The 23,394-nt window shown below is 40.8% G+C and overlaps 2 protein-coding genes across 3 annotated transcripts; one reads left to right on the forward strand and one right to left on the reverse strand.

The window, feature by feature from the left end:
- Positions 1-1,335: 1,335 nt before the first annotated feature.
- On the forward strand, positions 1,336-22,172 carry TRAPPC3L (trafficking protein particle complex subunit 3L). Its single transcript, XM_054197200.1, has 5 exons — positions 1,336-1,452; positions 4,201-4,298; positions 7,295-7,394; positions 20,386-20,571; positions 21,572-22,172. The coding sequence occupies exons 1-5, from the start codon at positions 1,411-1,413 to the stop codon at positions 21,689-21,691; spliced, it is 546 nt and encodes a 181-aa protein (XP_054053175.1). The 5' UTR covers positions 1,336-1,410; the 3' UTR covers positions 21,692-22,172.
- CALHM5 (calcium homeostasis modulator family member 5) lies at positions 14,378-19,952 on the reverse strand. Of its 2 annotated transcripts, XM_054197199.1 has the most exons (3): positions 19,648-19,951; positions 19,095-19,515; positions 14,378-16,189 (listed from the first exon to the last, which is right to left on the reverse strand). In XM_054197199.1, exons 2-3 carry the CDS (start codon positions 19,296-19,298, stop codon positions 15,800-15,802), a joined length of 594 nt encoding a protein of 197 aa, XP_054053174.1. In that variant the 5' UTR covers positions 19,299-19,515; positions 19,648-19,951; the 3' UTR covers positions 14,378-15,799. The 2 variants fall into 2 exon arrangements, with proteins under 2 accessions (XP_054053174.1, XP_054053173.1); XM_054197198.1 differs by having other exon boundaries at positions 19,095-19,952.
- Positions 22,173-23,394: the final 1,222 nt, after the last annotated feature.

Genomic DNA, 23,394 nt, shown 5'->3' on the forward strand with positions numbered 1-23,394 from the left:
AAACCCATCTCAGACTCAATTTAGAAATGCAAGTAACTATCTAGAGAATTGTAATGCTTGGCTTCTATAATTTATTTAAGTTTCTATATGGGAAGTACCTACAATAGTTTCACTTATAAAATAGAGTCAGACTTTACAGGGCTAGAAAAGTGCCTAGAAAAAAAATGGAAGAGACTTATTATATTGTAAAGTTGTCAACACCAGCTCATTCTGTGTAAAATTAAAGCAGTTAGGATGACTGTATTTTCCTCAGAAAAAGCTGAAAATCCTTTTATCTATCCTGTTTTTTTGTCCTTGAATTGTGTCATAACTTTAAACTACCATTTTTTTAAAGTAAATTAATCCTCCTTATCACAAATGAATCGCATCTGCTGCTTTCTGGGTATCTGTAATAGTAAATACCTCTGATATTACTCTAGCACCAAAGCTATTAATTGACTGAAGTTTAATAATAGCATGGCATTCAGATGAAGCCATGTATTTTTACTTCCTTTCCTGTAAGGCCTCAATGGGAATATATGTTTAGGTAAGTCCTATAAGGAAAGACAACTACCTGATTCTTTTCTGAATTCGCTAGTGACCACAGTCTAAATTTATTGGAAATCTAAACTAACAGAGTAGGCCAAATTTACTCTAGGGGAAAACAGAAAAAATAAGACAAACCTTCCTGGATGTTCGTAGCAGGGATGTTTACAAATAGAAGCTATAATAGGTTAAGAATGAAACATCGTTAATGAAAGTGCCATTTGTGCAAGCTGGCAGCTGTAGCAGGTACACAGTTTATTCCTCTGGGAATCTGGGTGCTCTAGATCTGTCCTGCCAGCTTTGCAGAAACGTGGTAGTTGTAGTGCCTTGTAACCATTAACTCCCCAGACTAAAGCAGTCAGAGCTGACAGAAGACTATAGCTCCTTTAAGTTGAAGATTATCAATTTTTAATTACCTTGCACAGCAGTATCTTGCAATTGTGTTTTTATTCTTCAGAGAGGCAGCTTCTGTTAACTCTCCAAGCACTAAAACCTGACACAAACAACAGAACAAATTTGCTGTCCCTAAATCGTGAGATCTGAGAATCCCTTGGGGCTGCCCGGTTTGACTTCCCATGGCTGTTTGCCGTGTATTTGATTACAAATCGTTCTTATGGATGGAGCGGTTATTTCTGTTGTGTACAGGGGCAGATCTGTTGCCAGTCAAATTCCTCCCAAAGGGCTCAGTACACGTAGAGAATAGGAGGAGCATCATCGGTGTTACAGATTGCAGTAAACACGTCTCATGCAAAAGGCAGAAGAGCAGAAAGGAGAAAACTTTAGAGAAGGGAAAGAGGAAACACAGTGATTGAGAGAAAACTATGCTGCTTGAGGAAGAAAAGACATAAACTGGCAATCAAGTTCATCAGGTGTTACACAAGCAACATGTCTCGGCCACCAGCAAGAAAGCAGGAGAACCACAAAATAGTAAGACATTTTTGTAATGTGCGATTAAAATTGTGCATGGACTAAGAATAAGCTATTATTGCACTGATGTGTTTTATACAGTCATATTTCCGAATAGCCTGAAAGTACTGAAAGGATGGGGATGAGTCTGCCAGTATAAGAACAGAGATGCTGGCAGCATTTATGGCTACAGTGGGACCCCTTGTCAGCCAACAAACTGACAGCTCTTAAGCAGTGACATAAAAAAGCCTGTCCATGGGACTTGGAGTCTATTCACCTCTGAGCAGTAATACTGAGATTTGCTTAGGGGCCTTCATATCACTCCAGCTACTTTGCCTATGGCATGAAATGATTTTCAGACAGTCCTGCCCTCAACGTGAATCCTTGAGGCCAAATCTCTGTTTTGGAGAAAAGAAGCTGCAGGGACCACATCTCTACCCCATGAACAATTACAAGAAGAGATGGTTCATCTGGGACCGCAGCACACCTGGTGCTCGCTGCGTGCCTCCTGCATAGCAGACCACCTCTTCTTTTGGGGGTTATGTTGCATGAGCAGGGGTCCTTCTTCATCCTTCTAGTGTTGCATTTTTTCTATGCACAGGGAGTGCACCATCACAGGATCTCCACGTCCGGCTTTAAGGCCAAAATGTGATTCATGGGGAAACAATGGTAAAACTGTAACGTTTGTCTTTGAATGTTGGCTTTGACCATTGGTCCCATAGCACAGAATTCTATCAAGTACAAGTTATATAGACCATATAGACCAAAACTTCCTTCTTTTTCTACAATCCATGTTAATATTCTCCTAAAGTTCCAGGAGCTGTTTTAAATACGCTGCATGCAAGATTTTCCCAAGAGGTCTTCTTAAACTGCACGGTCACAGAAAGCAGTATTTTCTGCCGTTAAAGGCACCAGTAATTCTCCTTCTTGTTCTCTGGCAGTGGTGGGTCTAAATATGAAAAATTCAGATAGCAAGTTTCCTCAGAACGTTTGTCTGTGGTTGAAAATTTCTAACTGTTTAGGAATATTTTACTACAAGTCCAAACAACCAAAGTGCCACAGTGGTTTAAAAACCCAATAATAATATTGTGTCTTGAAGAGAATATGTTTGCATCTAAAAATTATGACACATGTACACGTATACATACATATAACAAACTGAAGAGAGAGGAAGTTGCTAGTAACAAAAAGACAATGTTGTGTCAATTTCTGAAAAGGGGACAGAGGTGTCCGCTGAAAAAGAAGTAGAACAATATAGTATTAAAGTTATAATTAAAGTTAATATACATAAGTTTATGAAAAAAATACTCAAGCGGATTGCAAGAATGGCTGATAAATACAATTATGTTGATACAGTATGCTTAAGTTTCTCTAAGGTATTTGTCTTATTACAACACAGACTTTTTGCTGAGACTAGAATAATACAGAACCTGTATGACATCCATTTAGTCCATTAAAAGCTTGTTAATGAGAATTTGGCAGTATGCAATATTATTGTAAACAGGAGTTATCACCAAGGTGAGTTTAGAAAATGGTTCCATACTCCTTAAGATTTTGAACAGTGCCTTGTTAAAATGGGAACATTGATTAAACTCCAAGCTTTTGATGCAATGGGAGCAGGAAGAGGTCTTTCCACCAAGCCGTTCTTCCTTTCCTTGTGTGATTTCTTCTATCGTTTTCATTGGCATTTACTATTATTTTTTCACAGGCTATAAAAAAAAAGCACCTCTAGTCTGCCTGTGTGTCACAGGCCTGTAGCGCTTCCTTTAATTAATTCCTGTCCAAGATGTTTAGTGAGAGTCAACCTATTCGCTCCCCTAAAGGCCAGCTGCTACTCCTGCTAAATACATCCAGTTCTGCAGTGCCATGGACGTGATCTGGCAGGGCAGGGAGGGAAGAAAACTTTCCTCCAGGTTGGTGCACGGCTAAAGATCCCAGACTGGTGCTTGAGACAGATCTGTGCAGGGATACACCTTTGACCTCTTCAGTTGCTCTCCATGCTCCCTGGGCAGGCGGCTGTGGTCCTCACCCATCTCCTTCACCTTGTTCATGCAGTGGAGCCATACCAACCACGTTTTCTGCATTAAGATACAGAAATAATGTCACAGTGAGATTGTCCGGGCATTTGGAGAGCTAGTATTGGCAGTGATTCAAGTTACTTGTAAAGTCTGATTAAGAAGGGGAAATGTCAATGGGACTGATTCTTTTCTACTCTGCTTGTTATTATTCTTCACACTTCTGCTGAATTATAGTATTTTTTCATTATTCTGAGCTATTTTTTTATCTACTTTTTATTTTGGGGGGAAAGCAGCTGATGATCTGAATCAAATCAACCATAACTTTGTGAAGGAACTGGAATTTCAGTGTATATACTGTTGTTCCTATTGTAAAAGGACTAGTATCTCATTGCCTCTATTAGTCTCCCTGCAAATAAATGCTTTTCACTAATCATGGGTGGCATTTGACAGCATTTATCGATCCAACATACATATATGTGGTTATAGGACGCAGGAATGCACCTGACGAAAGTAGCTGTATCCCAAGAAATGGTATTTATGACAAGGAAGATCCTTGTACAAGGAAGATCATTCAAGTGATGATCAGGTCACACTTGAATTGTGCATTACAGTGATTACACATCCATGGACAAAAAGTTTCTTTATTAATGTAAATGTTAGTTTTGCTTACTTTTGATAGAGTAGTAGCTCAAAAGCGTGGAAAAGTTTAATCCTAGTTTGCTTCATTTTCAATTTCCACCTTTTTTGACAGAGCAGAGAACTTTTTGTACTTACGTATGGGGCTTTGGTTGCCCAGCTGTGCAAGGACTATGAAAAAGATGAAGATGTCAACATCTGCTTAGACAGAATGTAAGTACTGCTTTAAATGTTCAACTTTATCGGTAATGCTGTTTGTCCACCTATATGTTACCTTTCAGCTTTATGTCTGTTATCTTACGAGCTCCAGTATTCTGTCTAGGATTACAGAGATAATGGGGATAAGGTTCAATATTCTGTCAACAGAAATAATGCTAATTTGTGAATTAAGATCAACAATTAGTTTTTGAATTCTCAGAAGAAAACTTGTCAGGATTGTTTTGATAGCTTACACTTTTTCCTTTTTGATGCTTTCTTATGCTAATGAATAATAGAAACTTCTAAATTTCATCTCCTATATCCATGTATTCAATTTCAATTTCAACTTCCATGTTAACTCTCCTCTTCTATTTAGAATCAAAGCTCTCCCTTACACCATATCCCTTAACACCACATCTAAACGAGTCTTAAACACATCCAGGGAAGGTGACTCCACCACCTTCCTGGGCAGCCTATTCCAGTGTCTGACCACTCTTTCTTCATACCCATGTTATTTCAGACTATACAAGCCTTTTGTTTCTCACGGGTATTTTCTAGTTAACATGCTTTTCTGTGTTCCCTGCCATTGTGGCCTTCCTGTGGCTTCCCCTCATCTAGCTACGCGTGGTTTTGTGACTTGGACAGCTAAGAAGTAGTCACAATTCCAGGTTGTAGGGATTTGGCTGAGGTGACCCAGTCAATAGGCAGCCTCCTTTTGTAGTCAGTCTCCTTCTCCGAGGGTGTATTTCAGGTGCCTGACTTGGGTGCCCTGAGTTGTCCCCTGTGGGGTGGCTCTCTTCCCCCGTCCCTGGGTTAGGGGCAGATGGGCCTCTTACCTTTAAAAGGCTATGCAGCAATGAGCGAAATAGTACGAATGGTCAATGAGGAACTGATTTTTACATGGATATCCTCTCTGGAAAATGAAGATCCTATGTTTATAGGACCCTGTCATCCTGACTGAGATTCCTAGGCATTATCACAGTAAAAATAACGGTATCACAGAAGATCAGCAAGAAACAACTTTTGAGCTGGTTAGCAAGAAGATTAAGAGGAGTAAGGCTTGTATTTTCAGGCAAAAAGGGACCTGCAAGATGGATTTACAATAATCACAGTGGACAGAATACCTGACCACTTTACTATTAATCTGAAAGTTTGCAAACAAGCTATAGTTTGATAGCTATTGATGGAAGTGAGTAAAAAATATTGATTGGAAAAAAGAAAAGTATTTAATTCACAAACTAAGAAGGGACGACATCCTTCAAATATTTATTTTCTATTTATCTGTCTCTCTGCTCTGATGAAAATCATACATTTCAAAAATACACAGGCTTCTTTATGATGCTGTGGTAGAAATTACGAAAGGGTAGTTTTGGAAGATGTGGAGATGTATCTTGCTCCTTCTGTTTCTATTATTATAGCTGTTTCTATAAAATCTTTTTTTGTCTTGATAAAGACTTGCTAAAATAATGGCAGGTTTCATTAAAGCAATATGGCCATCTTTACTTCTGTGAAGATGAAAACAGCCCAGCTTGAGGAAGAAACCTTATAGATTTGCAGACCTGTGACAGTTGGGGACAGTATTCTTAGCTCTCTCACTATATGTATGTACATATATAATCCACAGTGAGAAGGGTATTTTTCACTGTACAATTGCTAAATAACTGCTTGTCAATTTATTATTCTTTTGACTTTGCAAATCTAAGGCATAAAAGTTGAAAAGGTTCTAAGTAGTCTTGTACATCACCATTAAATACCTTGCTAACTGCTGATGACATATTTACCAGCATTATTGGTATGGACACTTAGGCAATAAATAAATATTTCATTGTTTTCTGATGCATGACATATAACTTCATGCTGCCAAAACCACTTTTTGATCTTGTCATCACATTAGACATCAGATCACTTTTTGGCTTCTTGTCAAAGAAGTGGTACAAAATCAGTAAGAAACTCCATCGAGTTCAGGCTGCGTCACTGAGGGTGTAGGGCCTCTGACAAACAGGCAGAGACTGCCAACATCCACATAAATGGAAAGGAAAAATTCCCTAAAAATATTTCTCAGTTGAGTTCACGTTCTTTCATAACATTTGTGTCAATCTCTTTCCCTTTTTTAAAAAGTGCTGGGAGGCATGCCCATTTTGCACACTGTGTAGTTACTGACCTTTGTTAACGTGTTTTATGAAAAATTCCATTAACTTCTATCCTTTTTTATTTCTTTTCTCTGAAATTGTCATTTTTTAAATACAAAATGAAGGTGGTGGTGTACTGAAACTGTATATTAACTAGCAGCTTTTGAATTCTTTCTCCAACTAGTAGATGAAGGGAAATAACACGTTAGAAAAAAGACTAAGAGGGAATTGTGGAGGAAGAGCAAAAAATGAGGTGGAGAGATAAGAGGGTAAAATGAAAGAGATCAGGTGTGAGTCCATTTCCAGGGTTTTCCTGGCACCTGAACACAGCAATGAGGGTGCCCAGGATTTGTTGAACTCCATACCAGCCCAGAGATGAATGCGGTGACCTGAAAGGGCAGTTGATTTGTTCTTGGCTTAGACAGTGTGAGATGAACTCGGGATCACAGGGGAATGGAGAAAATCCTGTGCTGTGTTATCCTATCCTATTTTCAGTACCAAAGCAGTATTAATCAGGTGTATTATTTGTATATTATCTATATATTATACTCATACATCTAACATATAATATTTATTCATATATGTAGATATAAATGTATGTATGGACAATGTGTATATAAACAACATTTCTATCATTCTTGCCAGGAGTATCATGCTTAAAGGAGTATGATTCCTTAAATGACTACATGAAGAGCAATCCCACTGTGCTGCAAAATGTGGTAGAAAGAAGAATCTAGACCAGCAAAATATGTTGTCCACAAAGCCATTCCTTTAGGAACCCGTAACTGTTTTGCTGAGAAAGCACAAGAGACAGGTTAGGGAGATGGTAGGTGGAAAGAGGTTCCCCATTTTGAATGTTAACTTTCTTTGTTTTCTTCTTAGGGGATACGGAATTGGCGTAAGGCTGATTGATGATTTTTTAGCTCGTTCAGCTGTGAAAAAGTGCCGCAGTTATTCTGAAACCGCAGACATGATTGCACAGGTAAATAAGATTTACATTGTCTAGACCTTCATCAGTTTCAGTGGTCTTAGCTTTTCCCTCCTTCTCTATCACTTTGCTCCAAAACAGTTACCTACATTTTCTGCTGTATCATGATCGTCTTATCAAAAAACACTCATCTCCACAACCACACCCATGCTTCCATTGGGTGAAATACAGCCGGTTCCTTATCTACAACTTCATATCAACCAGTAGCTCACAGAGGTTGGCCTTGAGAGGAGACATCAGTTTCTACCTCTGTTGCATAGTGCTACATCAGGCTGCGAAAAAAATCAACGTTCAACAGAACACAAAAAATGTGTTGTTTAGTGAGATAAGAATTTTGCAGATGGTCTTGATAAACCCACAGTGGTAAGTTTAACACAAAGTGTTGTCAGAACCACAGAATCGGTTCACGTGGGTATTAGGTTTATATCTGAGTTGAGGACAGAGAAAACAAAATGGGATACCACCTGTGAGAGGCTGCCAATCCCTGACCTAAACTGACCTTAAAGTTAGTTGCTAAACTGAAATTAAAATTCTTCTACTCCTAGTAGCCTATGAGGCATTTTGCCATTAGAAGAATTAAAAAGTTTCTTTTTGTTTGCTGCAGCTTAAGCTGATTTCTTCTACTCTTGCCAGAGATTGCAGCAAACAACAGAAAATGATCCAGTTTAAACAAACTTCAAATCATATATTCCCTCACTTTTTTCTTTTTCTAGGAGCATAAACCTTAACCATCTCCAGATCTTAAATTTTGGTATTCTTACCCCTGCCATCTGAATCTCCTCGGCACCTCCATAATTATCTTACATGGATTTTAGCCTTAAAATGGTAATATTAGGAATAAGGTGCATGATTTTCTGCCAAAGGAAGACTCAGTGGTAGTAGAGAAGAACTATAAAAAAGGAAAATGAGAGGAACATTTTCCTGACTACCCACAAATCTAATAATAAAATCAAAAAGATAAAATCAGAGTGGGTACTTTTGCCTTCTTCGATGGAAACTTCCCTTTTATTGAGTAGTCTTTCACACTATTGTCAGACAAGAAAGATCTAGGAGGAAATTTAGAGGCAATACACTAAAGATGTATTTTTGCCCCCATGGGCAAGTCAGTTTTCCTGGGGAAGCTCAAAGAGAAATCCGTAGGACGTCCAGCCCCTTTAGACTGCTGAGTCACTGTAAAAGAGGTGGTAGTTCATAGATACTGAGTTAGCTCAGACTAATACATGCTGAGGTCATGGTGAATGGTCCCTTTTATCCTTTATGATTTTCAGCTGTGAAGTTTTGCCAGTGAAGCTATGCCTTGCCTTTCCCAATGGCAAAAATTACCCACGCATACCAAAGAGCTGTTTGCTAGGCAGTCGTTTGTTTTAAGAAGAGAGATCAGAGCATCAGTTAATTGAACTGGGATTCATTTCCATTGGCCCGTTTTAGGAGGCAAAAATATGCCTGGCATACTTTTTGATTGCTTGAGAATTACCAGCATCATCAGCTAAATGTGAGCATTTTGTTTAACCTCTGACTGCAGAACTGGGAAACAGCAGGCTCTCTCTACAGTGAACTGAGGCACCCGTATACGCTGGTTGTACAGGAGTATCTTAGTTCAAAGTGTAAGTGGGTGTTATCAGGTGATGTGTGATCTTGCTCACATTAACCATGTCAGAATTACCTACGTTACATGTGACTGAAATGGAGGGACAGAAGTTACGTTATCATCGCAAAATGCTTGTCATAGAGGAACGGATGGCTGCCGCAGAAATAGAGAAGGGACCTCTTCACATTTGCTGTTGCTGGTAGGACTATAAAGTGCACATGTGCAAAACACACACACACCCCTCCATCTGCCAAAGTTTAAAGCAGAGGCAGGTGACATTACTAAAAGCCAGACAGATCCCATTAGCTTATAAAAGAGTGGAAACTAATTTTCTTCCTGAGGTGAAGTGTATTTTGGAGTCTCAAATCAGGATGATGTATAACAAAGCTCCTCCTTTGAAGGAGCTGAGCTCATGTAGAGGATCCATTAGAGACAGTGAGGGCAGCTGAATGAAAACCATGAGAAAAGCATCATTTCAATAACTGTATTAAAATACACTGTCTTGTTAAAAGAATGATACCAGGCTGCAAAATCGCATTTTTGATCACTTCTGTGCTCTTCTTCAGGTGGTATTTGTATTTTTTTTTCTCTGGATTCCATGTATATGCCAAATATCTAGTTTTCTGTGTCTTATTCCTCACGATTCCCTTATTTACAAGTGCTTTAGTAGAGTTCTTTAGTACATCATTCTTAAGTACAGGGGATTCAACAGCAAAATACAGTGAGAAATTAACCATCAAAGTAAGGAAAAAGACACTGTTTCTCTGCAGGTTGTACTTCAAAAGAGACTTACTGAGAGAAATAAAATTACTTGGAAAGATTGGAACAAACTTTAAAGTACACAGTCTCTTGAAAAGACTATTTTTAGCACACTAAAAGAGTTCTGTAGTAGGAGTATAACCTTTCCCAGGCAAAATGTGATACGGAAAGCATTTTCACATTTCTTTGGCAAAACATTTTTAAATAGACTTCAAGCACATTTGTCTGAGGCACATACCAACAAAACATATGTAAAACGACCCAGCATGTAACTGCAAATATGCTCTTAAAGTTACCGGTACAGAATTACACAGCTGTTTACATGATCTCTTAAAATTTTCAGCAGTAGTGTTCCCAGCCAGGAGAAAGTGCTTAAATACTTAACTGCAGTAACTCTTCTGATGTAGAAATCTGCTTGAGTGTGAGCACATAGAGTAAAGCCAGGTAAAAGTTAAAGTTAAGGCAATTAAGTAGTTCATGTAGTTCAACATCCTGCACACATAGCTGTTATCCTACAGACCTTTGGAAAGCAAAGAAGTCGTCTGCAATATCAGGCTGTAGGTGCTCCCTGTGGAAATGGAAAGAGATGAAGCAAAGGAAAAAACATAAAATGAGGAGTACAAAGCCAGCTTGCCATATTAAGAAAGAAACACCAGAGGAAAGGTGCACCTAAGGCAGTGACTGAGGGCTTAAATCTTCAACCACTGGTTCAGACTACAAAGCCTGGGGTTGACTGCTAGCTTATACTGGACTGGAGAAGGGCCAACAGATTTTGATGATGAGTCAAAGTGAATCCTCCTACACCGAGTTCCCATGGTGCTCACTGACTTCTCATGTTGGTGCTGTGACTTTATGTGGTTATACTCGGGACTGGATAAAAAAAGATAAAACAGGCCATGTAAAAGTAAGCTTTCTGCTCACTGGAAAATTGGGATAAGAAAATGGAAACCAATTGAGGAATGGTATTAAGAACAAAGCTCAGTTGAAGAATTAATGTCCAAGGCTGGATTCAGAATTTGGATCTGAGTGTAACTGAGGATTACTTTCAAGATGAGGATGGTGATTTTATTCTATAATCATAGAATCATAGAATGGTTCGGGTTGGAAGGGACATTAAAGACCATCTAGTTCCAACCCCCCTGCCATGGGCAGGGACACCTTGCACTAGACCAGGCTGCTTAAAGCCCCATCCAGCCTGGCCTTGAACACTTCCAGGGATGGAGCATCCACAACTTCTCTGGGCAACCTGTTCCAGTGCCTCACCACCCTCATAGTGAAAAATTTCTTCCTGGTATCTAATCTAAATCTATCCTCTTCCAGTTTGAAGCCATTACCCGTCATCCTATCACTGCATGCCCTTGTAAAAATTCCCTCCCCATCTCTACTGTAGGCCCCCTTTAGGTACTGGAAGGCGGCTATAAGGTCTCCCCGGAGCCTTCTCTTCTCCAGGCTGAACAACCCCAGCTCTCTCAGCCTGTCTTGACAGGAGTGGTGCTCCACCCCTCTGATCATCTTCGTGGCCCTCCTCTGGACTTGGTCCAACAGGTCCATGTCCTTCTAATCCTACAAAATCAAGTTTTTACTTCAGTTCCTCCTCACAAGATGTTGACATCATTGATCTGATCAAAAGAGATACAAAAAATAAACAACTGCTGCTGGTTTTAGATCTAATCCTTTAACAATGTTATCTTCTCTAGCACAATGTCACCATGCCCCAGAAGGTCTCTGCGTATGCTGCAGCTGGGCTGTACCCTGTGGTCTGCAGTGAGTTGGTGCTGGCTCTGAGGCTCCATAGCTGTGATAATACAGTGCTGTGCCTGAGGACGTGTGTGCTGTGTGTGTGTGCCTAAGGATGTGCTGTGCCTTTGCTGAAAAACAGCTGGAGACATCAGCTTTATTGTGGAAGCTCAGTACCCCATGAATGCAGCAAATGTATGTCTCTGCAGCTGCTTGTAGAGAGGCCCTTGGGGACTACCAGGACTGGAGTAATCCAACCATGTCATCCCCAAGCTCAGACTTGTAGGACGAGAGATGTGACTCCCCTTCCCATGGGAAGTCCTGCCTTACGAGGTCCCTATGTATTGACATATGCCCAGTTTGAAAGTCTGGCAGAAGCTGGCAGAATTTATGAAGCTGGTAAATGTTGCTTTTCAGATCTTAACAGTGAGAGGGAAATGCATACAGCAGGTTGCTGTGCTAAGTGGTAGACGGTAAACTGAAAAATGAAGTGCTGCACTTTAAAGGGTAAAGAAAAGTTTGTGAGTATGTGAAATCAGCAACAGATGGCAAGACCTTTAAAGCATCTCGCTCTTCCCAAACAGTGACTGGAAAAGTACTAAGAATGAAAAGTATGCTAACAAAAATGTTATTTTGTCTGCCTTTCCCCTTCTAAGCAGATTAATTCTGGTCCTTCATTAATCCCGTTGTTATGTCATCTGAAATTATGGTTTCAATTTTTTTAGCAGCCTGTCTTATCCCTTACTTTGCAACGTTAGTTACGCATACAATTTTGTAGCGAAGACTCCCCAGCATTATCTAAAGGGACTGACAAGTTAGTGGCCTCCTAAATATTTCAGTAATTCTAGGCTGCATTTGAGCACCATCAAACTGTTAATGAATTCTATTCTTGCTGCTTGAGAAAGATGGGATGTTGGTTGAGACTTTGAAAAAGGGCAGTGGTACTTTTTTAATTCTGACCACATAGATTTCTTGTTTGACAGCAATATATAGATACAAATGAGAGATTTACGGATGCAACTTTCAAAACTGCTCATTCATTTTACTTGCCTGTCTTTTGGAGTCACAAAAAAAGATTGAAAAGACCTTTGTTTTACCCTCTGAGAAGCTGTGTATGGTAGTTTTAAAGGAATTTCTATCCATTCGTAGCCTGTTTTTTTAAAAAAAATGTTTATATCTATTCATTGAATTACTTATCTATGTACTTAAATTATTTTTTCTGCTGAGACTTTTTTACAATTTTCACTTTATAGCTTTTCAATTTTGCCTTAATTTGGTGCTCCATTGCAAACCAGCTACTGTTCTTGCATGGTTTACATTCAAGTTCTCTCTTACACAGGAAATTTTAACAATAGAATTTGGACAAATTCATCACACTGTAATGCAAAGTACAGCTGAAACTAAATTGAAAGCACATGAGGGCCTAGCACTGTTAAATAGTTTTTGTTCTTGTAACAAAGACTTGAAGTTTGACGGAGCAGCAGATGCGTAGCAGAAGAGTTAAGAGAATTTAAATGAGAAAATGGAGTTCTCACAGAGAAGGAATCGTAAACTGAGGGACAAAGCACAGAGAATTGAACAGAAGTTTCCAGTTTTATTTTTGCACTCATATTTTGATGGACCATCAGAGTTAGTGCAAAATCTAAATTTTCCAAGAGAAAATGTTGATTCTGCTGTTTGGGTTTTTTTCCAGTTTGTTTTGGATAGTGTTGACTATGATAGTGTCTTTGCCTCCTTCTGAGCTGCCATGGTAGCTGGTTCAGGGACAATGTTGATACAAAACAGCTTTTGTGGTGGCTGTTTGAGGCACAGGGTTAAATTTGCCAAAACCAGATTCCAGTTGAAAACATAGGGTCAAACAGGGGTTTATTTTTGTCTAGTTTCATAGAAATATTCCAGCGTCCGCATGGCAGTTGCATTAAGTCACAGGCACTTTGGTAAGACAACACAGTCAGAGTAACACAACCCTGGGAACGAAGATCAGTGAGAGACTTAGGCTCCTACCAGGCACACATTGCAGCACTAAGCGTTCAGCAGCTGCTCTTGGAGGTGGAGACACTCTCAACATGAGTTACCTGTGAGCATGAAGGAGGGTAAGGATGAGGAGAGGAGAACGCACCTTGGATTTGCCCCTTCATGATAAAGGGGAACGCTGGGCTGGGAAACGCTCCTATTTCAGATGGTCCTGGCTACTCAGGTGCAGAACTTTGAGCTTTCTCCTGAGGAAGAAGAGGGTGCCAAAACTCCAAAGTGGGATCCCTCTGTTCTCCCACCTATCCTGCTGTCAACTATGCTTTTGTCTCTGTGTCCCAGCTCTTATATCACAGTGGAGACCTCATCTTTACATCAACCTGTTTGTTTCCTATATTCCTTGATCACCTCATTAACCTTCTTAGTGTCTTCCTCTTTGCATCCCTACTTGCTGTGGTTTTCTGTGATACCAGTGAAAAAGGAGGTGGAAAGATGACTTTGGGAAGGGAAGTTTGGCCGAGGCAGCGGGGACGTCCTGTTAGGTGGTGTCTCCTCTCCCCTTGCGTGTAGGGAGGAGGCGAGATGGGGCTGGGCAGTAGATGTTGGGGCATCTCTCATAAAGAGAAAAGCAGAGAAATGGGAAGGGACATGTACCCTGGAATTAGATAGTTGCTATGCCAGGAGAGGAGCCCGGGGAGGAAAATGCATATATGCCAGACGTGGTGTCAGACATGTCTGCTGTTGTGACTTTCATTTTAGCAGTGTTGCCTCTGTGCTTTCAGCTGCAGCAGGTGCATTTAGGCTTATAACATGTTCTAAGTCTGCTGCAAAATGGGTCAGCTGGGATAAGACTTTAAAACATTTGCTCAAAGACCACAAGTTCTTCAAAACATACAGAGAAAATTCCAAGCAGACAGTGGAATTAGCTTTTGGATTTTATTTTTAAAAGAGTAATGGTCTGTAAACACAGATAGTTGTTTTTTTCGGCTGCAGAAGCACAGTGAGTATGGGAAAGTTGGGTAGAGTACCCTGGTTGTTGGTAAGAGCCTGATTCGAGCAGAGCAAAATTATGATTATTTGCAGATTTATAGAGACTGGCAGTAAAATGCTGCATAAAAGTCTGCCCAGTCACCCCAGGGAAAGAAACTTGGCAGAAACTTTGTTCTCCTTTTATGCAGTACTTGCAAAGACTCTGGACACCCTGTGTGAGAGCCACGTGGTGAATTCCAAGTGGGTGAGGTAAAGCGTAGGGCTCTGAGGTGAAATGCATTTCTCAGAAGCACTGATTGTGCAGTTGCCTCACCTGCCAGTTCCTCTTGCTCCAGATATTAAGTTTCCTAAGATATTCAGAAAAATGAAAATCAGCCTGCTGCAAAAATATTTTCTAGTCTTAAAGTGTGGGATTTCCATCCAGGCCTTCTGTCGTACACTGGCTGCAGGCACAGTACAAACAATATTACGCAGCTCTGCAGACTGCACCCAGTGCCCAAAACCCACTCAAAACAGGAGCTTTATACCCATGCACATGGAAATTCTCAGGGGTGAAGGTAATACCGATTACTCTACGGAGGCAAAATATCAGTGATGCATTTTCATTATTGTAGCAAAGCACTAACGACAACTGATTATGTTTCAAAACAGCAGGTTATTTTTTTAACAAAAACACAAAACTGCTGAACCATTTGGTAATTTCAAGTTCTTGGTACCCTACATGTCAGCTGTAAGATTTGTGTAAAGAATTGCCTGGCATCTCACTATCAATGGAGTTTGCTGCCCCATGTCACAGGCAAATGTCTCAGGGACTAGAAGACCAGGGGTGATCACTGTGACCATCCGTGGCGTTCTAGGTGCAACAGGAGATGCCTTGAGTGACCACTGGTGCCTGAAAATGCTGTACCTACAGACTGGAAATGACCTGGAAGCAAAACCTTTACTTTCTGTGGGCTGTCAGAAAGTCACACACATCTTCTAGTATTATAATCACACCTTTCAAATGGTGTTACTTCATGATAGTCTCTTGATTTACATAGGATGAGCATACTATAGCACCTTTTACATAGGATATTGCTAAAATCCTCTTGTAGAAGTCATTAGTCACATTTTGCTGTCAGCGCTTGATCCGGAGCCAGTGACATTAGCAGAGCGTGAACCCTGGGTGCCATGGAGGACTGCAGCGTTTTCACTGATGTAGGGAAATAATTTAATTCCATCCTTTTGGAGCAAGTTTGTAACTGGGAGGGAACATGATGAAGAAGAAAGAGGCCATTGTGAAAAAACATAGAGATGAAACCAGCTAGAAGTATGCTATATAAGCAAGATATAAAAAAGCTGAAAATATATTTGTCTACGGTATTTCCCTTTTGTCTACAAAGTCCAGCATTGTCTCTCTTTCCTCATTGATTTTTTTCTGGCCTTCTTCAACTAGCCTGTGAATTGTGCTATAATGCTGTTTGCTACTGCTGAAAGAGTAGAGCTGGGAAGCATCTTCCCATGCCTGAAAAGTTGGCAGGGGAATCGCTTCCGGTTCCTTGTTCTCAAAAAAGCACTTCAGGTTTCGCTCGCTCAGCTTGGTGGCGTATAGCTGGAAAATCTGCTCCAGTTGCTCCTTCTCCTTCTCCATGTACACCCTCCAGAACATCAGCTGGAGGTGGCTGACTTTCGACTGGCAGCTGGCACAGCAAGTGGTCAGCAGGGAGAGAAGAGCTGTGGTAACTATCACACACCAGCCTAGAATCTGGGAAAACAGAAGAAATACGTTTCAGGTTAAAAAGGCCCAAGTGAAAATGCTACTTAAATCAAGAGTGTCTGACGGAACAACCACACTGTGTACAGAGGGACTGCAGCTCCTTTTGGCGCCCTTTAGTGGGCGTCTCATCCCAGTTTGCATTTGGTGCCTGGCATTAGTGTTAATGGGGTTCCATGTCGGGACCAAAGGGAAGCAGAAGACCTCAGGATTGAGGCTTCTCAGGACGCTCGTTTTGACCTCGCTTTCTCGGGAAGGCAAAAGCTGGTTGATTTTTTACGGTAAAACTCTCAAGAAAAGTTGCCTTATACTAGAGTCTGGCTGCCCTTTGGTTTTATAACAAAGGGAACTCGGATAACAACAGCTGAAGAGACACGTCCAGCGCAACGGCAATTCAGCTTCAGGGACAGGTGAACTCGAATCAGACCTCAACTACAAGACTGTGTATGAAGAAAAATCTACGAGGTCTGCGTGATCAATCAAAGGCCTAAATGATCGATCAAATAATATTATGGCTAAACAGTGCTATATGGAAAACAGAGAGGGCCTGAGAGCAGGAGTAGCGTCTGGGTAATTTGGAGAGGATGTTGATGAGAGTTTATTGCAAAACTATAACCATCTGGCACATAGTGTATTGGAATTGCTCACGGAATTCTATCACACAAAGGGAAAAGTGCATAGGGAGAATCAAATATCACAATCACTAGACGGTAAATGGTTTTCTCTCTCCTGAAAGCGTTACATAAAATCACCCAGTAAAAATTAGGATTAAGACACAATTATGAATTGTGACAAACTACAAAAGCAAAAAAGGGAAGTAACTTTTGTCACAGATCAATCAACCTTTTAAACTGTGACCATTTTTAAATGTGCTGTTTTCAGACTTCTTTTTAATTTAAAAAAAAACAAAACCAAACGACAACTAGAACTGTTTTAGCATTAATTAGCTAACAAGAATATAAAAGATAGTTTGAAATTTAAAAAGTTTTCCCCACATTCTTTTATCAGGAGGTTCACTGAAATCTAAGCTATTCTTGTGAACATTTTTTGACTTTGATTAATCAGCCCCTTGTAGTGGAAAATCATTTTTATGCCAAAACTGGTTTAAAATTATCTTCTTGCCCAGTCCTGTAAGGATGCTGGGAGGAGAAGGCATGAGAGAGAAGAAATAGCATGTGCATTGGCAGGTCTGTGTTGGCATTGGAACAGAGTCCAATTCATCTACACAATGATTAGAAATAGTTGCTGTATTTTCAGAGAACTTTGTTTTTGCTGAAATATGCTTTTCTGGCATCATTCAGCTTTTTTTGTAGGAACTTCAGAGCTTGACAAAATTCTGTTAGGAGCATATTAAAGGAAAGAGCTACTTCCAGGATTAGAGCAAGGGCAGAAGGTGGAAAAATGTGCTTGAAATTGTTATTGTGGGATGTTTTTAAGGAGAGCAGGGTGGTGAACCCAGTTTTTTCATGCCTAATGCCACTGGCCTAGCCAATAGTTTTACCCACCTACTCTATTGCAATGTGTAGCATTTGCAAAAGAAATGACTTGTTTTCAAACAGTGGAACAAATTCCAGTGTGGAACAAATCTTCTAGGCTTCAGAGACCCATATGAACTGGAACTGATTTTCCATGGTTTAATGGTGATGATATGGAGAACTGCAACCTTTCTCATGTGAACTCTTGCACTGATGTTAAAAAAATAACTGCCAATAAAAAGCTATATTTAGCTGAGGGAATACAGAAAGTTTCCTCAGGGAAGTATGTGAAACAGAGAAGCTTGACAAACAATTATTCTTAGGGACTGGTATGGAAGAATAGCTTCACTTTCTTTTATTTCTCCAGTCACTTTGTACTGACTGATGATTTCTATCAGGGGATTCAAATCTGCTCTTTTTAGCAGCTTTTCACTTTCTTGCAGCTTGGAGAACGAACCCGTGTAGTCTAATGCTATATACCGAGTCACTGGTCTTTCACTATTTCCTATACATACAACTTAGTCTTAAACACTATTTGTTGTTTCCTTCTAAATCTCTCAAACAAATTGTTTTGTCTGCAGTGCAGGATCTGTCTGCATTCCACTTTTATTTGCATGAGGACTTGAAAATAAAACCGGCTTTTGGGGAGGAAATGGTTCCATATGGATACAATTGTCTGACAAAAACTTGCTGGCTCCACAGAATGTTTTTCCTTCCTGCTGACAATCATCTTCCCATCATTTTCTGTAGCCTTTTTTTTTCTTTTTTTTTCCTTTGTTTTGATTTTTGTCTATGAATTTATTTACAATGCAGCGAGCAGAACTGTATCACACGAATATAGTAAAACGTAATACAGTCTCAGCTTTGCATGTTCTGCTTGTTTTATTTTAGTGTGTTTTCCTTCCTTCAAGCAGGACAAAAACATGCTCTTATCTGGCATCATGAAGATGAAGAACGCAAACAGGAACATATTACATAAGCAGTCACAAATCTTACTTTCCAGTACTTTTCTACTGTTAGTGATGTAAGATTTTATTACAGTATCATGATGGTATAAAATAGGAGAGTGTGGTATGGATTTTTAAATAGGACAGACCCCTTTAAAGGGGTGACATCTGTTAATTCAGCCTCTTAAACAATCCAGTAGTTTTTTCTCTTTAGAGCAATATTCATTCAGGAAGAAAGCTATAAGTTATCCGGTCTTATTGATCCTGCCATCAGTGGGACCCCCCAGGAAGCATGGCACAGCTCAAACTGAACTAAAAGATGGATTGGTTGTATTTTATAACGCTGCATCATGCCAAAACTTTGTTTATGTGAAACCAATGGTTTTATCTGACAGCATCTGTCAGCAAGATCTTCCACAGATAAATCACAGTGGCAGTAACAACTGTATAATGCTCTTTATTTATTTTTCTCACCTGGGACTGTGCTTGTAGAGTTCGTTTCAGTTCATCACTCTCTGCAAAGGGCATGGAGCTCTTGTCACAGGCCACCTTGTGTAGTTCTTCGAAGCACTTCGCAGATTTGCTGTGGCAAACTGCCTGTAGGTAGGAAGGATTTTTCAAGCCACTCATGGCACATTCGTAAAAAGTCCCGTTGAGCAAAGCCACAGAGAGCCACATCACTGGGGCCACCAGAGCGTTTAAAGTGATTTGTCCAAAGACGTAAAAGAAATGGCAGGTATTCCCTCTGGGGAATATTTTTCTGGGATTCACCCAGCAGCCTGTAAAGAGTTTCCAGGTCTTCCTGTTCAAGAAATATCCAATAACTAGCAAAACAAAAGCTGGGGAAAAGAGAAATACCAAACCGTACCTGAAGTTTTCATTGCTGCAGGGGCATCTGAAAGCAACAAGAGAAAACACACGTTCACCTCCCATTGTCAGCAGCGCCATAAAACTGTAACCTATAGCCGTTTTCTGGTTCATAAAGAATTTCAGGATTGTTTGGAAACCATCCATGTTTGATACTCACTACGGAGGTAAAAAGCAAGACGCTTTTATCTTCGGTCGTAGCAGTCCGTAGCGGTGTGGCGGGGGAGGGCTCACCAGAGGAGGCAGAGGCTGGAGCGAGCCTGCCTGCCTGCGCGCTGGCTAGATAACGCCGTGATGTCACTGTCTGGAGAAACGCACTCACAGGGGACCCCTCCGCCAGCAGAGCAGATGTTGCACATTTGCAGTAACAGTCATGAGTAGGAGGGAAGCAAGCAATGCTCTGTGTCATCAAATGGGTTTGCCGCCTTGGCAGTCTTATTCGTGGTGGGTTGTTGTTTTTCTGTGACTGCAGATAGAGATCAGAGTAAAAACATACACTCGCCGGTTGCAGGAGTTCTTCAGCTGTGATTGTCAGAGTTGCTGGCAATGTAGTGAAGGACCCAATATAGATGCTAATGGACCCAGGGGAGCGTGACGTGACTGGAAGCAGATGAGTGGTAACAGTAAAACCACTTTGTATGGGGTTGTAAGCGCAGGAACATCAAAGACGGAATAAGCAGCCTTCTGCTGTACTTCCCTGGAGTATCACGTAGCTCCAGGTTTGCGTCTCTGGCTCAAGCTGATCGCAGAAGAGATAAATCTAGTTTGATTTCCAGCCTGGCTCTCCCTTCCCCCTATTTTCCTGGGGTAAAGCTGGTCTACGGGTTGCTACATCCTAAAGTTTGCCCTCTGGTTTGCACACAACAGATCGAAGCAGATGAGTTTCATCCTTTTGCAGGTTGCTTTCAAGATGTACCTTGGGGTCACCGCTAGTGTGAGGTGTACTAGTGCCGCAGGAAATGAGTTCTCCTTAATCCTGGACAAAAACCCACTAGTGGACTTTGTGGAGGAGCTGCCAGCAGAACGAGCATCACTTTGCTACTGTAACCTCCTCTGTGGGGTGATTCGAGGTGCCTTGGAAATGGTAAGGAAGTGCACATCTGTTTTTTCCATTCTTTGTTAATACGCAGAACCAGAGGAAAGCAAAACCACTTGCTCAGATAAATGAAGGAAATTTAGTAGTGTTTAATCTCTCTCCCAATTAAATGTCTATATCTAAGTAAAAGAGGGCCAGGCTGATTCCTGAGGTAGAGGAGCACACAGGGTTGGCTCACCTCCACGCTGTCCCCGCTTGGCTCTTCAGTGTCTGACTCAGGTGCAAAAGCCAGTGGGAGCAGGGAGCCAGCTAACAGGTAATGTGGAGAGCTGTGGGGCTTGCCATCCCTGATTCTTTCCAAATACACGAAGATAATATTATCAGGCTACCGCAGCACCTGCTGAAAGGGAGAACAAAGTGCGGATTAATATAATGTTAAAGCTTCAGAAGTGTTTCAGATGGCATTCCTAATTTTGTTCTTAAATCTTAGAATTTTACAAAAGAATAAACAATTTTACAAAAGAAAAAAGCAAACATCATTTGAGAGTCACTGAGCTGTACAGCTTCTGTGATGTTTTCTGGAAGATAACTTTTGGCCTGCTTTATGTTTCTGTCAGTATCTAATTTGTCATATATCTTATGTTTCAAGAAAACAAAAACTATACAAGTATTACATATGTACACCAATCTCAGAATTATAGTATCTGATATAAGACTAATTAAGAAAAGTGTTATATCATTAGTATTAGTACATGAACAGGAAATTTTGTGATCACAGAGTCATCAAGTACACAATTTAGATTCTCAGAAGAAAGCAAAACACTGGAATGAGGGGTAATGTATTATACAAATTCCAGTGTACTGGAACTTCCTTTTAATTAATTTAGTTGGGAAAGATATTTTAAAACAATTTAGAAATCTGTTTGTTATGAAACCTGAGAAAGGGGGTCCCCTTGTGGTAAGAGAGAGAGAAAAAGTTCGTTATACTGGAGGAGGGGGAAAAACTGGGCATTTCTTTTCCTAACTGATCAGACTTGGTTCTTTCTAGGTTCACTTACCAGCAGAAGTTACCTTCCTCCAGGACAGGCTGAAGGGTGATGCCGTGACAGAAATAGGAATTACGTTTTTAAGGAAGGCTGAAGACAGAAAGCACAAAAGAAATAAATGAAAGAAATACTGGGAGAAACCCTTGCTGAGGGATATTTTGCGCCTTTTGTTTCTGAAGAAGACACGCAGGGTAAAAATGGCTTCACTGAGCCCAGCTGCACCAGTCACACATTTGAAAGGTGAAGAGAGCTGGGCAGCAAGCAGGAGGGGCAGAGAAGGGGGAGAGCAATGCTAATTATCATGACACAGATATGGAGTCATAGAATGGTTTGTGTTGGAAGGGACCTTTAAAGGTCATCTAGTCCAACACCCCTGCAATGAGCAGGGACATCTTCAGCTAGCTCATGTTGCTCAGAGCCCCGTCCAACCTGACCTTGAATGTTTCCTGCCATGGCGCATCTACCACCTCTCTGGGCAACCTGTTCCAGCATCACTATAAAAGATCGAAATGGCCTGCCCTTCCTTCTGACATAACCATGCTCTGGAGCTCAATGAAAGTTTCATCTCAGTATTTAGTGCACGCTGGATGCAAAATATTCATTTGGACGTCAGCTGTTTTCTGTTAAACGTGACCACCTTTTCCCATTTTGCTTGTTGACAATGTTTCAAAGCATGTTTGCTAAGAGGTGCTTTATTTCCCCAGCTGTTTGTGGTTAGGAATAATGAATTCATCCACTGTGGCTGTTGTAGCAGTGTCTTGCTGTCAGGTAGGTGCCTGTTTTGATGCGTAATGGTTTGCCATTCATTGTCCTCCACACCGGACATCCTGCACCCTTTGAAGCCAGAGAGGGATGAGGCTTCATTGATGGCAGGAGCTGGTTTGGTTTGTTACGGCTCTATCAGGCCCCAAATGCATTTTTGCTGGCATGCCCGTTCAGCCCTGTGCGTATGTCAGGCTGCAACACCCTGATGACCGCATCAATGCTTGTGTTGCTTCAAGCTATGGGCCTTTTCATGTCAGCCTTCTCTTCAAGAGCACTGATCTCACAACCAAACTGAACAAAGCATGGTGTATTTAATGTGTAGTCACTGTGGACCTGTACTCACCTAAGGAAACTTGAATAAAAATTCAGAGATCACCACGCAACTGGTTTGCTGGTCCTTGTGTCTGTTCTTACCTGACCTTCATCACCATCTGTTGAACATCTTCCCCTTGGCAGTGGACTTGTTACCAGAACATGACTGGAAAATAGAGAAATAGCAGCCTTGCAGAAACCTGAGTTGTAGGAGAAGTTTAATGTTGTCTGGTGTAATGCAAGATATCTGGGTCAGGGTTGGACCAAAACCCAATTCCTAGCGCAGTACCCTATCCACAAAGCCAGCGCACCTTCTTCTCACCAAAGCACTTGTTTTAAACAAAACCACAAACCCTCAATTCAGTTCAGTGAAGCCCAGAGTTAACTCTGATTTTATTGCTGTGATTTGTACCCTTGTCCCCTGTTTTTCCCTCAGTCTCTTTATCTCTTAATCCTGCTAAGTGGGGCCACCGTTTGCCTTGGAGACAGCGGGGTTCATTCCCACCAGATCTGTACAATCCTCACAATAATCTTTCTCCCTTCATTTGTCTTAACAATGTCGTACAGTGGCGGCATAGTGTAATGGAGCTTTAAGAGAACAATTTTGTACAGAACAGAAACTAAGCTATTCAGTACCCAGCCTTGGGCTCAGTCCAGCATGCTGTTATCTGCTATGGGTAACGAGTTACAACATGTAACAACGTGTTACAACCAGCTTTTTGGTTTTGGGGTTTTTTTTTTTAATCAG

Source organism: Rissa tridactyla, chromosome 3, assembly GCF_028500815.1.
Source record: "Rissa tridactyla isolate bRisTri1 chromosome 3, bRisTri1.patW.cur.20221130, whole genome shotgun sequence".
Lineage (NCBI taxonomy): Eukaryota > Metazoa > Chordata > Aves > Charadriiformes > Laridae > Rissa > Rissa tridactyla.

Bases quoted from the DNA above. Each gene is read 5' to 3' on its own strand.
- TRAPPC3L (XM_054197200.1), top strand. From the start codon at position 1,411: ATGTCTCGGCCACCAGCAAGAAAGCAGGAGAACCACAAAATA. The intron at 1,453-4,200 runs GTAAGACATTTT...CTTTTTTGACAG, and splicing joins AGCAGGAGAACCACAAAATA to AGCAGAGAACTTTTTGTACT. The intron at 20,572-21,571 runs GTAAGGAAGTGC...GGTTCTTTCTAG, and splicing joins TTCGAGGTGCCTTGGAAATG to GTTCACTTACCAGCAGAAGT.
- CALHM5 (XM_054197198.1), bottom strand. From the start codon at position 19,634: ATGGATGGTTTCCAAACAATCCTGAAATTCTTTATGAACCAGAAAACG. The intron at 16,190-19,094 runs GTGAGAAAAATA...CTGTTTTCCCAG, and splicing joins CTCTACAAGCACAGTCCCAG to ATTCTAGGCTGGTGTGTGAT.